Source organism: Myxine glutinosa, chromosome 2 (genome assembly GCF_964187855.1).
Source record: "Myxine glutinosa chromosome 2, kmMyxGlut1.1, whole genome shotgun sequence".
Lineage (NCBI taxonomy): Eukaryota > Metazoa > Chordata > Myxini > Myxiniformes > Myxinidae > Myxine > Myxine glutinosa.
This window is the reverse complement of record NC_136262.1, coordinates 238346352-238363568: the sequence shown is the minus strand read 5'-3', so window position 1 is coordinate 238363568 and position 17217 is coordinate 238346352. Positions and strand designations below refer to the sequence as shown.

At 40.9% G+C, this 17217-nt stretch overlaps 1 protein-coding gene across 1 annotated transcript in view; it reads right to left on the bottom strand.

The window, feature by feature from the left end:
- The window catches only part of IGDCC3 (immunoglobulin superfamily DCC subclass member 3), a 137440-nt gene that overhangs the window by 31316 nt on the left and 88907 nt on the right, over positions 1-17217 (bottom strand). The window contains exons 6-7 of the mRNA XM_078772378.1: positions 7507-7665; positions 3355-3520 (exon numbers count right to left, since the gene is read on the bottom strand). Coding sequence (XP_078628504.1) covers positions 3355-3520; positions 7507-7665 — 325 coding nt within the window. The remainder of the gene's footprint in view (positions 1-3354; positions 3521-7506; positions 7666-17217) is intronic.

The window sequence follows — 17217 nt, the reverse complement described above, 5'->3', positions numbered from 1 at the left end:
ATATGCAAATCGTCTTCAAAGTTTAAGTTAATCTGATGAAAATTGAGAATTTTAGAAATTTGGCCTATGTTGACCTTTTGGCCTATGTTGACCTCAAAAATAGTTCGTGGTTGGTTTCAGTTAACTGATGTGTAAATCCCATTCAAATTTCAAGGGAATCGGATGAAAATTGAGGATTTTAGAAATCTGAAATTGTTGTTGACCTTTGGCCTATGTTGACCTTTTCGCATATGCTGATCTCAAAAATAATTGGTGGTTGAATTCAGTTTGCCGATATGTATGTCCTATTCAAATTTCAATTCAATCGGATGAAATTGAGGATTTTAGAAAAGAAAAAAAGTGGTTGACCTTTGGCCTATGTTGATCTCAAAAATAGTTTGTGGTTGAATTCAGTTTGCTGATATGAAAATCCCATTTAAATTAAACTCAATCGGATGAAAATTTAGGATTTTAGAAATTTGAAATTGTTGGTGACCTTTGGCCTATGTTGACCTTTTGGCTTATGCTGATCTCAAAAATAGTTGGTGGTTGAATTCAGTTTGCCGATATGTAAATCCTATTCAAATTTCAAGTCAATCGGATGAAAATTGAGGATTGTAGAAATTTGAAAAAAAAGTGGTTGACCTTTGGCCTATGTTGAGCTGTTGACCTCAAAAATAAATAGGATTTTGTCGGACCACGAACTCCACCATTTGGTGAAGTTTCGTGAAGATCGGTTTAAAATTGTTACCTGTAGGCAAATATAAGTGAGCAGACACACACACACAAACAAACACACGAACACACACACAAACCAGAGTGATCAACATACTTGCCAAAAATTCCCCCCCCCCCCCCCCCCCCCCGCCAAGCAACAAACAAACGGACTCAAATTACCCTCTCATCTAGCGAGGGAAATTGGCACACTAAGTTCTGTTGATCGAAACCGGTATTTCCTACAAAGGTTTTCAAAGGCACGCACGAACACAGCAGGACCTCAGCGCATTATTGCTAAATGATCTTAATATATTTATGCTGTCTGCTGTTTATAAACCGATGATATTAATATAGTCAGGGCCCTTAGGGATATTTTGGGGCCGTTTGGTTCAAATTCTTCCAAAAGCACCAAATTTGGCCCAGATGTTGCCCATGCCATACTCTTTCGATTTTTGACGGGCGCCAACACGGGCGCCCCCCCCCCCGGGGGCCCCATATTGGCGAAATACTAAATGGCCGCCACCCGGATTAGAGGAAAATCAGTTAAATAACCAAAAGGGTTGGAATCATGTATGATACCACTTTTCAGGGGTTTTCGAGGTCGAGGAATCCAATTATGATGTTATTTTGATGATTCGAGGTCAAGGTCAACCCTCAAGGTCATCTTAAAGGTCATTTTTGAGTCAAACATGTCGGTTTTTTTAGTTTTTTGTCAAGATTTACGCGAGGTTCACCATTTTATGTTTCTGGGTTGGGTAATCGAACTCTGACCTTATTTTTGACAATTAGAGGAAATATTTACATGTCTATTTCCTAATTTTCAGGCATATGCAGTTCATCAGTCTAATTACAAAGGTACGGATTTTGATGGTTTATGAACTGTATGCCATATCCTTGTGTTTAATTTTTGTGCGATCATGATCCGGGTTCATGTATACATGATTGTATACATGTCATAAATATGACGTCATAGGTCATGTGACCTGGCGGCCATATTGGATTTTATGAAAACCTTAAAAATGGATCCCTGCCTTCATTTTTCGATCGATTCATTTTGAACTTTGACCACTTATAGTACGCCATGTGATTGGATGCATATCCTAATTATGACGTCATAGGTCAGGTGACATGGCGGGATGGACCGGTATGGTCCCCGGATCATACCGCCCTTGGCGCCTGTCAAAAATCGAAAGAGTATGGCATGGGCAACATCTGCGCCAAATTTGATGCTTTTGAAAGAATTTGAACCAAAATATCCCTCAGGGCCCTGACTAATAGGCAAATGATCAATTCATTTAGAAAGTATACAGAGTTGAAGAAGGCATTGGGAGGAATGATGATGCAGATGATGACGACGACGATAATGTATGAACACAAAAGCTATCGTGGTTTCTTTTTTTAGTGTGTCGTGAGATCCATGAACAGTGTGCAACATCCACTCAATGCGACCAGGATTGCAGGTTGCTCGTGTGTGACCAACTTTAATTCCAACATGATAATTGCAAACTCACTAAGAGTTATGCAGAGTTTGCATTTCACCGGACAAAGAAATAACGTGGGTGCTGTGAGAATTCTCTGGATACCAACCAGATAAACCCCACTCTTCCACTTCCAGAACGTATTGTTACCTCTGCCACCAAAGGTGGATGGAGGTTATGTTTTCACCCCTGTCTGCATGTTTGTTTGTTTGTTTGTTTGTGAACAGAATATCTCAAAACGTTGTGGATGGATTCGGACAAAATTTGGCAGAGATGTAGAATATGTCACAAGGACGAAATGATTAAATTTTGGTGAAGATCCGCATTCGGCCACTGGAATTTTAAAAGTGATTCTTCACCATTGGGAGATAGGACCAAAAACGATACATAGCAGGATATCTCAAAAAGTTGTGGACGGATTTGGACGAAACTTGGTGGACCGGTTGGGTGTCTGACAAGGATAAACAGATTCGATTTTGGTGAATATCTGAATATGGATTCGGATATAAGAATTATTTAATTTTAAATGATTCTTCACCATTGGGAGATCGGGCCAAAAACGATACATAGCAGGATATCTTAAAAAGTTGTGGACAGATTTGGACGAAACTTGGTGGACCGGTTGGGTGTCTGACAAGGACGAACAGATTCGATTTTGGTGAATATCTGAATATGGATTCGGATATGAGAATTATTTAATTTTTTAAGTGATTCTTCACCATTGAGTGATATGGCCAACCAGGCGGAGGTATGCTCTCTGCCGAGTGCCGTTCTAGTTTCAATATTTACCAATTCCAAGTGTATATATGGTGGTGGAGATGAATTTGAAGAAATAAAGTTGATGATTTATCCTTGTAAGGAAGCCCAGTTATGAGCCAGTCTTTATGGCAAGAAACTCTCAAGGAGTTGAAATAGCAGAGAATCTTGAGAGAAAGAGAGCTCCCCTCAAATGACTGTTTTGGCCAGGTCACACTGGGGTCATAGCTCCCCATAGTTCCTCGACGTTTTGCACTTTTTGACTCAGGCTCAACCCCTAAACCTCTAGAATTGGAGGAAACTAATCGGTTGCCTACTAATCCCTGTCATTCCTTTTCATTCAAACACAACGTGATGCTTTCTCAGCGGATATTCCTATTTATTTGAGATTATCAGAGGACAGAGTGCAATCAGGGGGCCATACCTGTTACTGTGCTGCAGGCGCACATGCTCACTCGGCTGCAGAGGTTTCCCATTGCGGAGCCAGGTAATGTGTGGAGGAGGTGTTCCTTGGGCTGAACATGTGAACACAGCAGGTGTGCCAAGAGCTCGAGACAGTGAGTGAGGCCACTGCACAAACTCTGGTGGAGCTAAGAGATGTGCAGAGATTTTCGAAAAAAAGCAAGGTCAGAAAAATAAATACGGCAAACATATTTGCCCTTTGCTCAGGGTTAAAGTTCCTATGTCTGCTGTCCACATGTACATCTGTAGGCATTTGCAAACTTACATATCTAACACAAGTTAGACCTTTTCCAATTCATTCTGCACAATTAATTTAAACATCGAAGGGTTAGACCAAATAATGCATTGTTTAACACGTGTATTTCAGAGCACGCCGCACCGTGAATGCGGGTAGGCCATTTACCTTTGGTATTAGGCAACAAGGTTAGCACTGAAGAACACTATATCAAGTACTCCTTAAATTACTGATGTAAAAGGGCTTTCAAAAAGCAACTTTAAGTTTCAAAACTATGTTGCACCCTTTGTCTGTGTATTGTCACGATACAATAGCTTTCTTTATTCAGCACAAATGGAACAGCTCAATACTCAAGGAGCCCAGGTGAAGAGTGAAGAACTCCAGAATTACTAATGGAAGTACAGCGCAGTGGGAATGGCCCAACAACAAGTTTTTGCATTGTCGTATAGACTAGAAGGTCATAAGGACAGCAAACTAATTATAAAATTCTGAGACTACTCATGCACCTTTCTAACCCATCAATATAAATACAGATGATTGGAGTCAAATCTGATCTGTATAGAATCTGAAAAGCAAGAGTCAACAAGAAAAAGAGCAATGAGAGATTCCAAACCCTCGCCAGGATGTATTTTCAGTGGTTTTTAAGGCTTTTGTGTTAAAACAAATATGGCGGCCGAACCACGTGACCGATGACGTCATCATTTTTTTTCTGAACTCATTTATTCCTAGATTATGCTCAAGAAATTTCATCTTGATCAGATGAAGTTTTATACTTGTCGAATTATGACGTCATAATGGAGGCACCAATGACATCATCATTAACATATTTTATTCCCCATGGAGAGTTCTTTACAATGAGCCATGTCTCAATTTTTTCTATTCAGCCCTTTCGGAGATGTAGACGTGCAACGTTTTTCGGTTTTTCCAAGATCGCGGCCGAACCACGTGACCGATGACGTCATCATTTTTTTTTTCCACCAGTTTATGCCGACATGGTGCTCAATAAATTTCATCTTGATTGGATGAAGTTTTGTACTTGTCGAATTATGACGTCATAACGGAAGCACCTATGACATCATCATTAACATATTTTATTCCCCATGGAGGGTTCTTTACAATGAGCTATGTCTCAAGTTTTTGTATTCAGTGCTTTTGGAGATATAGAGGTGCAAATTTTTTCGGTTTTTCCAAGATGGCGGCCGAACCACGTGACCTATGACGTCATAATTATCATTATAAAATTCTACAGGTGAAGTTGCACCTATGGTGAAAATTTCTTGTCAATCGGACCAACGGTTGCAGAGAAAATCATATTTATTCTGTGCGGACAAAGACAGACAGACAGACAGACAAACAAACAAACTCAAATGCAATACCCTCTCCTCTGGCGAGGGTAATGACTGTTGTTGGTGTGTTTCCTGTTGTAGTTTCCAGGCAACGTGACAATTTTTCTATCAGTGGGTGAGTTTCGTGATGTCATTGGTCTACAAGTCACGTTTCTGGCTGTGCAACTTTTTGAAAATGGGGTAAAAACCTTTTGAACATGGAAATTTTTTGGACCAATATAAGAATGCACTGTACTACTTTTTTGGTAAGTTGTGAAGTAGTTTTCTTCAAATTCTGCATCATCTGACATATTTACAACAACAATAACAACATTGATCTAAATATGCATTCATAGGTGCCCATACTTCCCCAAAAATAATTAGTGGAAGCACTCTTCGCTACAAGATATTTCACATCAAAGAATGAATAAAAGAAAATGAGCACAATAAATGCAATAAATAAATAAACAAACAAACATGGTAAAACATTAAACACAAAACATGAAAAGGTAAACAAAAAGTTAAAGAATGACAGGCAAATGACAATAAACCCGAATATCCACAGAACCACAAAATGCATGTTCACAAGCACATCCCGAGGAAGAAGGAGACAATGACCAAAATATAAATCGACAGGTTAACTTTAGAATCAGTTAAAAAGTCACAGATGAATGACGAGAGGATATCAGGGTGAACCTCTTACACAGACGTAGGGAGGGCAAGGATGCGGCATTAAGGTGGTTCTTAAAAATGAAAGTTAGAAAAGTCATGCTCCTAACACTTCAAATGTTTTGTGTTTATGCAAAAACCCTTGTGGTGAAATGTTAAGCCATTTGGACTAAATTTAGGGGTTGCACACGGAGTTTGTAATTTCACATATTTGGCTCGCATAAATGTTTGGAGTTGATTATTTATTCTCCACAGCTGTACTTGTGCTTTTGACCATTACAGTTGACCTATGACCTTGCTATGTACTGCACATTTTGAAGTTGTTTTTACGTTAATTGAATATAGCACAGCTGTACTCTGGTGTATGCAGTTGCTCTCATTGAAGAGTACAATCGTCTCCTGACAAGGGATGAACAGCAAACCCAGTATCTGCTTCAAGTTGTGACAGAACATCACAAGAGGTTTCCCGATTGCAGGACATCGACGCTACACTTATCGGGCACAAACATTGAGTGGCTGGCAACCACGAATCACTGTGCAACTCCTAAAACCTGATGTATTCAAAAAATATTTCACAGGCAAAAGTTTTACCTTAATACCAAATAAATTAAAGGTTCGGAGTAAAACAATTTTAAAATATTTTTTTTGCCTTATGTCGCTAAGAACCACCTGCACCACCTGCACAATGCGGCGTAGCTGAAGAGGAGAGGGTGAGGAAAAGGTGACTATTTGAAATTTTGGAAGGCAAATAAGTCTTGCTTTTCGCACCACCTAGATCTGAAGTGAATTTGAATTGTGTTTCTTGAACTTTTTTCATCAGGAACACATATTTCTCATCAGGCATCAGGAACGCATATTGTGGTTCCCATGAGTGAGGATGGACACAGATAATCCGCCTCCTTTGTCGGCTAAGAGTCAGATTCTTAGGTAATCTCGGAGCCAAATTGTGAGTGTAAAAAGTGGATTTGTACGGGTCTGGTAATCTTTCACATTATTCTAAAAGTACAACAAAAACAAAAAACAATCTAATCGCCCAAGAAACAGTTAAACCTGAATTGATAAAAAAAAAAAAACCCACCTTTAGAGGCCATTTTTCCCCGCAAGCGGGGGTTGGACCTTTTTCGGGAACTGTGGTTGTTGTTGTTTTTCGGTCCCCTTTTTGAAGCAATGTTTTACGGCCGGATGCCCTTCCTGACGCCAACCCTTTTTGCCGCCTTTAACGACAAACAGGGAATTACCAGTGAACTGGTACTCAATTTGCACGACCTCGGAAGGATGACAGGCTGAGTCAACCCCCCTGGCGTTAATTCAGCGATTGACCGGGATTGCGAACCCAGGATCCTAGGTATCCTAAGCCGGCACCCTAGCCGCTAGCCCAACACCAGGGATTAAACCTGAATTGATAAAGTAATAATATTCAGAGGTTTTCATTATGGAACTGAGCTCTGGATATTGTTATCATCAAAACATTTTGATGGAGGTGTGTGGTTGAGTCTGGGAGTCTGGGAGGTCGGTGGTTCAAACTTCAGCCAAATCATACCAAAGACTTTAAAAACGGTGCGCACCGCTTCCTTGCTTAAAGCTCAGCATTTAAAAGGATAGGGGATGGACAATCAACCATAGGTTGGTCATAATAGCGCAAACTTTCATTGGCTGAATGGCCTCCTCCTGCATCGAAATTAACCCTGTGATGAAACCCATATTAATATTATTAATATTATTACATTATTATTACCAGCAGTAGCTGGTATCAGACTGTTTGACCTGAAAAGTGGAGAGACATCAGCTGGTAAAGTAGGAAGAATTGCAGATGGTGGGTGAAAAAAAGAAAGAAAAAAAAGAAGAAGATAAACGAGAACAGAAGGCAAAACTTAAAACAACTCACCTTGGACATCGAGTCGTCCTTGTGCGGTGCGCCGCACACGTGTCCCGGGTTTGTTTGCGGCACATACATACACGCCTGAGTGTTGCACGGCCACATCGGAAATAATGAGGTTCCCTGTGCCCAACACTTGGATCCCCTCCACACTGATGGGATGACCGTCTGTGCAAGAAACAAGTGACATGTGAAGAATACCCACATGAGGCATGTTCTTCAACATTAAATACATAAACAATGGAAGTCTTAGCTCTATGGTTTTGAGGATATATGTCGGGCATTCAAAATATTATACAAACAATATACTCATCATAGTCCAAGACATCCCATAAAAGCATGTTTTCTCCGTATCATCCCTCCATACGGTGTACTAATGTACTCCATGATAACGAGCGGTACATGTATGTTAGTACAAACAAGACCGAAAGTCTAACAGCGGCGTAGCCGGGCTTGTAAAATATTATAAACCACAAACACATATGATTAGCTTTTTAAACAGTCGCTAATGCTGTTTATAAAATGAAACAAAGAAATTTGGAGGATCTATATACCCCACAAGGGTTGGAGGTGTGCTCATTTACCAAGCAGCTAGCTAGCACTTGCCAAGCAGCTAGCACTTGCCAAGCACTTGCCAAGCAGCTAGCACTTGCCAAGCCAGCCGTTCCTTAACGGTTTTGAATGGAGTGCTTGCTCGAATGCTTAAACCACTTGACAATCTCTCCACAAGAAACTTGGTAAATGAACACACACCCAATGTTCTTGAGACCTGACAATAGAGAGACTGTAATCTATATACCCCAAAGAGGAATGACCTCACCTGCCGCTCTCAAAGTGAGCGGGTGTTTACGCCATAATGACATCATATATGTAATGACGTGGCATGACGGCCGGCCACAAAACTTCCGCTACTTTAATATATATAGGATATATATTTAACCTCCAGTAACGTTGCAGTCACTACACAGGGATTAGTGTTCCGATTAGATTTACTATAATAATAACGTTACGTTGTTATAACGAAAATGATATTATTTAAAAAAAAATAACCGAGGTGAATTCCTTACTTCCGCGGTTACACCACTTCAATGCATCAACTTTCCATTCACGACATTAGGATTAAAGTGTTATGGTTATATTTACTATAATATTATTATTACTACGAAAACGATACTACTGAAGCTATACCACTGTATAAAGAAACCTGGGCTTAATTTGTCCGAAGCGGACGGAGGGTGAGTCATAACGCCTATGGCCTATACGTACCGTATTGTTGGAAGAGCCGTAACACCGATGCTTTCGATATTTGATGGTCATTTTAACAATCGGTTTGTTTGTGTTTCAAACAGAATGAAAAACGTCAAGGTAGAGCATGGCGATTGTGATATATGACAGGTTCGACGATATGTCGGGCCTGAACGGCATATATATCAAAATGGCGGTGTGTGGAGAGTCAGCTGCAGCACCGCCGTAATGACATCAGACGTAATGACATCACCCTGTCATGTGACCAGATTCTCAGCTCTGATTGGTATATGTTTGAGGGGACATACATACATACATACAGACGGACAGACACTGTTCTAGATGGCTCTGCCCGATGGGCTACGCCATAAAAAAACATTTATACATTTTATAAGTCATATGTACTTAGTAATACTAATATGTGCCTGGTGTTGGCTTAGCGGTTAGGGTGCGGCTTGGGATCCTAGGATCCTGGGTTTCGAATCCTGGTCGATTGCTGAATTAACACCAGGGGGGTTGACTCAGCCTGTCATCCTTCCGAGGGGTTGACTCAGCCTGTCATCCTTCCGAGGTCGGCAAATTGAGTACCAGTTCACTGGCGATTCCCTGGTTGTCACAAGAGGTGACCAACAGGGTTGGTGGCAGGAAGGGGGTCCGGCTGTAAAACATTGCTTCAAAAAGGGGACCACGGTGCCCAAAAAAGGCCAACCCCTGCTCTTTGGGGAAAATTTGCCTCTAAAGGTGGTTCAGTAATACTAATATGTACAGAACTTTAGTAAATATATTAGTAATCTTAGTATATACTAGGGCATGCCCGTACTATATCTATATCTAAAATTATATCCCCCCCCCTCTATTTACATGAAATGGTTTGGTCCAAAGCGAACGGCTTGCGAGTACGGTGACAATCCCCCCCCTCTATTTACATGAAATGGTTTGGTCCATTCGCAAAGCCAAAGTGAACGGCAGTTACGAATCGCAGTTACGATGAATCGCAAAGTAGTTTTAATTAGTTTTAAAACATAGTTTAACGCCAACATAGTTTGCCAACGTGAAATAAATGAATACGCTCTCAAATGTGCCGTCCGAGGCAGAGTCTGTTCGGCACGTTCGGCACACGTGATAGCTCGCTGCTCTCTGATTGGTTGAATCGTTTTTTGGACATAGCTCGGTAACTACTTGTCCGATTAATATGAAACCTTGAAAAGGCACATCCTCGGGTCCCCAGCAATATACCTGGCAAGTTTCAAGTATATCGGACCGGTAGTTGTCGAGAAACAGCGGTCGCATACACACACACACACAGACAGAGATTAGTGGAATTATAGATAGATGTTGGGGGAAAAAATGCCAGCATGGATAATTTTGAGAATCTCATCATAGAACATTTTGAACGTCACTCGTAATGTCAATGTATCGGCATCACAGACGTTGTGCTTCATATATACGGTGTTGACGACCTTCAAAACAAGCATCCAGCATGAATGTTGGTTTAAACGTTTGTAAACCGATGGAGCCATTACATGGTTTCTCTGTTAGATGATAGTCCAGAGTATGGGGAAGTACTCTTTTCTTATTCCACTATAAACCTGCCATTCTGCATTTCCACCAACATGGCAGTGTGTAGCCAGGGTTTCATGACCTCTGCTATAAGATAATACTTATGGTGGACATTAAAGATCCAATGGTGTTTTCTTATTGAAGAGTAGATGAGTTATCGCTGACGATCTCAATAAATTCCGAAATTCCAAAGTTCCTGCCCAGATTCACGATAACCTACCGTTGGATAATCAGGACCATTATGGCGAGTATGTCAACTAACCCTAACATTAAACGGCGAGAGCTATTGTCCTGGAAACAAATGAAAGAAGCTTGTTTGATGATGGTGATGATGCCAAGGTAACATTGTGAAGATAGAAACTACACCCCAAATCACGGAGCTGCTTCCTGATACCGACTGGTTAGGAAAAGGCCAATTCACTATTTCCTTGGAAAACGGGACTCATATGTCACAATTTCCATAATGTGAAAATAGATCTTTATTTAACAATTAGCACAGCAATCACACTCTTTTATTTCACCACACAATGTCAACTAAATCTAACTTTATCCTTTACCCCAGCACTTGAGAAGGATATTGCAGATATTCTTAAGTATTTCCGCTCAATGTTGGGAGTATTTAAAGTGTCAGATACAAGGTGCTTCAATTTGGGTCGTGAGGAAATCAAATTGCCTGTGAAGGTCTTGACTGTGCAATGCAGACTGAAGCATCTGCATCAATTCTCTTAACGAAGACATTTGTAAGTCAGGTGACAAAGGAACATCGAAATGAAGATGTTGTCTTGAATGAGCTGGCATCGCACCAAATTAGTGGCTTATTAATGACCCTCATTCAAAGAGTACGGAAAACATGGCGGGCCACGGGTCACAATGGCTTACATCATTCAAAAGCAATGGGACATCGGGATTTTCACAAAGAAGAGGTCCAACCTCACAACGGAGAATCGCCAGGTTAGTTAAATGGTATGGAGCACCACCACGAAGACCACAAAAAATAATATACCCTGCATCCTGAACCAAAAGAATAAGTTACGGCAGTCCAACTTCTCCAAAGAGTGGAAAGAGGCTCCTAGAATTGGCGTCTTACCAAATCCGAGCTCTCAAGTGTCATGAGCCGGAAAACTGTAGCCTATGGGTGGCAACACTATACCTACGGCATACCTCTCTGGTTGAATGTGGTTTGTGTGTCTTTGGAGAAGACTGTGAGAATGTTGAGTGAGGATACCAACTGGCGACAGTAAACATCAGATACGACTCAAGCTCTTCGTCCACACGCGTTGATGCTCTCCAAACCAAGCAAAGCCTTTCCTCTTCCGAGGACTAATGACATAGCCACACTTAACCCTGGGCCAACCATTGTCCAATAGGATGATGTTGCCTCCTCTGAGCATGCTGCTCGTCAATTATTTAATTCCAAATTAGGATGATCCCCTGGTATGCATAGATTGTTGCCGATAATTGGTGATCACTGTTTCCCATATCCATGTCACAATGACTTTCAATCTAATTTAAATCTCAATACTTATAATGATATATACGAAATGATTTCATACCATAATATTAAGAAACACCAGTATCCTTATTGTAAAATCATATTGCAGCAAAAAAACAACAACAACCCATCAACTGCTCGTCAATTACCAAAAAACAAAAACCCATCGACTGCTTGTCAGTCACTAAAAAACAAAAACAAAAAAAACCCAATCAACTACTCGTCAATTACCAAAAAACCCCCATCAAGTGCTTGTCAATTACCAAAACAAAAAGACAAAAACAAAAATAACCCCATCAACTACTCGTCAATTACCAAAAAAAACCCCATCAACTGCTTGTCAATTACCAAAAAAAACAAAAAACCCATCAACTGCTCATCAATTACCAAAAAAACCCCCAAAAAACCCCATCAACTGCTCGTCAATTACCAAAAAAAACCCAAAAACCTATCAAGTGCTTGTCAATTACCAAAACCCCCCCAAAAACCCATCAACTGCTCATCAATTACCAAACCCCCCCCCCCCCAAAAAACCCATCAACTGCTTGTTAATTACCAAAACCCCTCCCACAAAAGCCCATCAACTGCTCGTCAATTACCAAAAACAACAAAAAACCCATCAAACTGCTCATCAATTACAACCCCCCCCCCAAAAGCCCATCAACTGCTCGTCAATTACCAAAAACAACAAAAAACCCATCAACTGCTCATCAATTACAACCCCCCCCCCCAAAAGCCCATCAACTGCTCGTCAATTACCAAAAACAACAAAAAACCCATCAACTGCTCATCAATTACAACCCCCCCCCCCCAAAAGCCCATCAACTGCTCGTCAATTACCAAAAACAACAAAAAACCCATCAACTGCTCGTCAATTACCAAAAAACCCCCCAAACCCATCAACTGCTCATCAATTACCAAACCCCCCCCCCCCCCCAAAAAAACCCATCAACTGCTTGTCAATTACCATCAACTGGTCGTCAATTACCAAAAAAACCCCAAAAGCCCATCAACTGCTCGTCAATTACAAAAAACAAAAAAACCCCATCAACTGCTCGTCAATTACCAAAAAAACCCAAAAAACCCATCAACTGCTCGTCAATTACCAAAAAAAAAAATTTGAGCTAAATTTCCATTTTGGTAACATTCTTTTCCTGACTGAAAAAGGATTTTAGACTAAACCAGAACAACACTCTTTGACGTCAAGCCATCGACTGATATGTCTCTGCCCACATTATTACATCATTATACATACTTGTACCAAGTTTGATTTAAAGCCATTCAGCTGTTCTCAAGTATCACATTTTTACCTGAAATGACCTCTGACCTTTGACCTCTTGACCCCAAAATCTAATCAGTTCATCTTTACCTTATTATACATACCTGTACCAAGTTTGACTAAGATTCCTTCAGCCGTTCTCAAGTTATCGCGGTAACGAAAACCTAGCGAAAACGGATGGACAGACGGACAGACAGACAGACAGATAGACAGAGACGTGTGAGAGTGGTATGAGAAGCAGAGATGGAGCCGATGGACAGATTTGGAGGAAACTTGGTGGACAGGTTGGGTGCGTGACAAGACCAATCCATGCTTTGCGAGTTACCTGCAGCTCAGGTATGCTCACGGTAGTGGATGTACCTCGGCAAAATATCTTAATTCAAAGCGGGAGTGTTAATGGTTCAATAGCGACAAATGGTGGAGCTGCTAGAAATAGGATTTCAATGATCTCTATGAACAGGTGTGCAATTTGGAATCACGTGAATTTGAGGATCATGACCAAATGAAATAAATTGTGGCTACAATATATTAATTTGTGGTACAATTTTACCTCCCCTGCCTGACATTTAAATTAAGCACTCATTTACAATGTTGCTGTTAATCTCGTGTTAATTAAGATCTCCTCTGAAGTGTGTAATTCATTTATCGTTTGACCCAGGATTTTCTACCAGATGTGAGAGTGGTGTGGGAAGCATTCCAAAAGCGTTCCCTGTTTGTTCCTTTTTTCCCTGCAATAGTACATGCTTTCAGCACCACCCCGCAGAGCACGGAGCATTAACGGCTTTTCAAACTCATATAACCCTCGGCTGTGGCAATCGGCCAGAAAATCTTGGCACGGATCCTTGCGCGAGATCGTTCCACACTTATCTGTTCCATTGTGCGGTCATCAATCAGAAACAGCTTGCAGTGCCGTATAATCATTAGGTGCCTATTCCTCACTCGCAGCTCGGAGATAATAGTGCTATCAGGGAAAGAAAAATGGCGCCGCACGCTTTGGATTCCCCTCTAATAATGTAACCAACGTACGATTAGCGACGAGGTTATTACCTCCGCCACCAAAGGTGCATGGAGGTTATGTTTTCACCCCCGTCTGCCCGTTTGTGAACATAATATCTCAAAACGTTGTGGACGGATTCGGACGAAATTTGGCAGAGACGTAGTGTATGTGACAAGGACGAAATGATTAGATTTTGGTGAAGATCCGGATCCGGCTACTAGAGTTTTAAAAGTGATTCTTCATCATTCGGAGATAGGGCCAAAAACGATACGTAGCAGGATATCTCAAAAAGTTGTGGACGGATTTGGACCAAACCTGTTGGACAGGTTGGGTGTCTGACAAGGCCGATTCGATTCGATTTTGGTGAAGATATGAATCTGGATTCGGATTTGAGAATTATTTAATTTTTTAAGTGATTCGTCACCATTGGGAGATGGGGCCAAAAATGATACATTGCAGGATATCTCAAAACGTTGTGGACGGATTTGGACGAAACTTGTTGGACAGGTTGGGTGTCTGACAAGGACGATTCGATTCAATTTTGGTGAAGATCTGAATCTGGATTCCGATATGAGAATTATTTAATTTTTAAGTGATTCTTCATCATTCGGAAATCGGGCCAAAAATGATACATAGCAGGATATCTCAAAAGGTTGTGGACGGATTTGGACCAAACTTGTTGGACAGGTTGTGTGTCTGAAAAGGACGATTCGATTCGATTTTGGTGAAGATCTGAATATGGATTCGGATATGAGGATTATTTAATTTTTAAGTAATTCTTCACCATTTGGAGGCAGGGCCAAAAACGATACATAGCAAGATATCTCAAAAGGTTATGGATGGATTTGGACGAAACTTGTTGGACAGGTTGTGTGTGTGACAAGGAAGAGTCGTTTCAATTTTGGTAAAGATCCGGATCCAGCTTGTAGAATTTTTAAAGTGATTCTTCACTATTGAGAGATAGGGCCAAAAACGAGGGGTAGATCAGTGTATGAAAGATCGCAGACCTATGGTGATTCCTGTGATTGATTTTGATTAAATGTGATTCTGTATTGAGATTTTCTGGTCTACTCTGAGATACAAAACGTAAACTGTTCACCAGGCAGAGGTATGCTCTCTACTGAGTGCCGTTCTAGTTCTGTAAAGCAACGTCAGGCAGCATTCGCTCAGCAGCTTGCCGGCATGAAGACGCAGACGAGAACTAATCATCAAAGTCGTCTCTCAGGCGCATCCATCACCGAGTACAGCCGGGGCAGCAAGCGGCGAAGGAAAACAGTGAGGCAAAGCAAAGGGAGACCCCTTGGGTATTATGGCTGCAGGAGTTACACCAAGAGCTCAGGAAGCTGCTGGAGCATGTAGAGCCAACGTGCTGGAGTAAAATAACAGTGCCTCCCTAAAAAAATATTAATCTTCTTCCCTCGTATTTATTTCCGCAGAAGAATTTTTGAATTCAAGAATAATCAAGAAGCGTGCACTGTGCAGTAATCTACCAAAAAACACTCCTCACGCTGAAACCTCTCCAAGAACATCTGTCACAAACTGGAATCTCTTCCGTCATCTCTCAACCACATCTCGGCTACTGATGGAGGTTTCTGTTCGAGATTGACGGCTTATTGAGCAAATAGTTCTTAAACAAGCCGTTTCACTTCTCCTGCAATTTATGCATCATCGCAAGGCAAAACACTCTGCTTAAAGCTGATGGATTGACATTCTGTACTGTGTAGCAATATTCCTGAAAAATTCCAAAAAAACATATACTTTTGGTATAATTCTTCTGTTTCACCCTGTACTTCAAAGTCAGTGTTTCCTTTATATAAGAAATTGTTGAACGGTAAGGGGTTAAGCAATTTATCGGCTAAAGAGATTCACTGGTCGTGAATCATCAATTTCAATTTCACTATTGCATGCACGTTTTTCATCATTCGCTTCTTGTTACCATTTGGCCCGTGTGTGGAGTTACTGATATGAGCACACAGCTAGCGGATGAATTATAATGCCCGAAACAGCCTCAAGCGCAATTTTGTGCTGACAAAAAGTTCACTTGTCTACGATAAAATTGTTACAAAGCGCAACAATGACTGAAATGTATCGCAACAACAAAATATGATGACCTATGAAAAGATTACTATAGCCGAAACATAAGCTGAGTACTTGCTCCGCTACACCATGACGGATGTGTATTTGTCTCCATTAGACTCACTCGACACACAACTCGCTCGATGATGAAAATAATGAAATAGTAGATGGGGCAAAAGCTGCAACACGAAACTGTAAAAATATAATAAATTCAATTTCGACAATAATTGTTCTGAACCAAATAAACTTAGATTTTGATGAAAAAAAAAATTACTGCTAAATTGAAAATAAACATTTCCATCCGCGGGTAAAATTGGCAATGGAAGTGTTGAACAAGTCCCGCTCTCGATAAACTATTACAGCAAATCATTGTAAGCTAGAACGGCACTCGACAGAGCACGTACATCCACCAAGCTAAATAGTTTACGTTTTGTATCCCACTGATAGGCCGGATCTGGATTCACACCTGAACCAAAATCTAATCTCCCTCACTCTCTTCAATCCCTCTCCTCCTTCCAGGTCTTTAAAACAGCTGTTCACCACCATCTCTTATCTTCCCCCATCCAAAACCTTAATCTTTTCTACCCCCGTTAATACAACCCAAATCCACCTCTTTCAATCTCCGACTTCATTCCTGAAATTCCTAGTAGTGTCAATTTGTTGCTCTCTCTCATGCAATTTGTTTTATACCGTGTACCACTTCCCTCCCTCCCGACCCCCCCAGCCCTCTCCCTCCCACAGATCTCCCGATGTCCCTGTTCTCTCTTTTTGTGCTTGTGTGCTTCCCTCTCTCTCACCATAGTGTCTCCCCCTCCCTTTATTGTTTTATGTGTCAGTTTATATTTTTTGTGTTTTATGTGCTACACGAGCCTCGATCTTGTAAACAAAAAAATAATAATAATTAAAAAAAATCGCCTTGTTCTTGTCACCTACCCAACTCATTCGCCTACTTTTGTCATAACTCGTCCACAACTTTTTGAAACATCATGTCATATATGTGACTGGCTCTGGAAAAAGCAGACACTTGGGGGCAAAAATAAAAAAACTGAGATTTTAATATCATCTGATTCC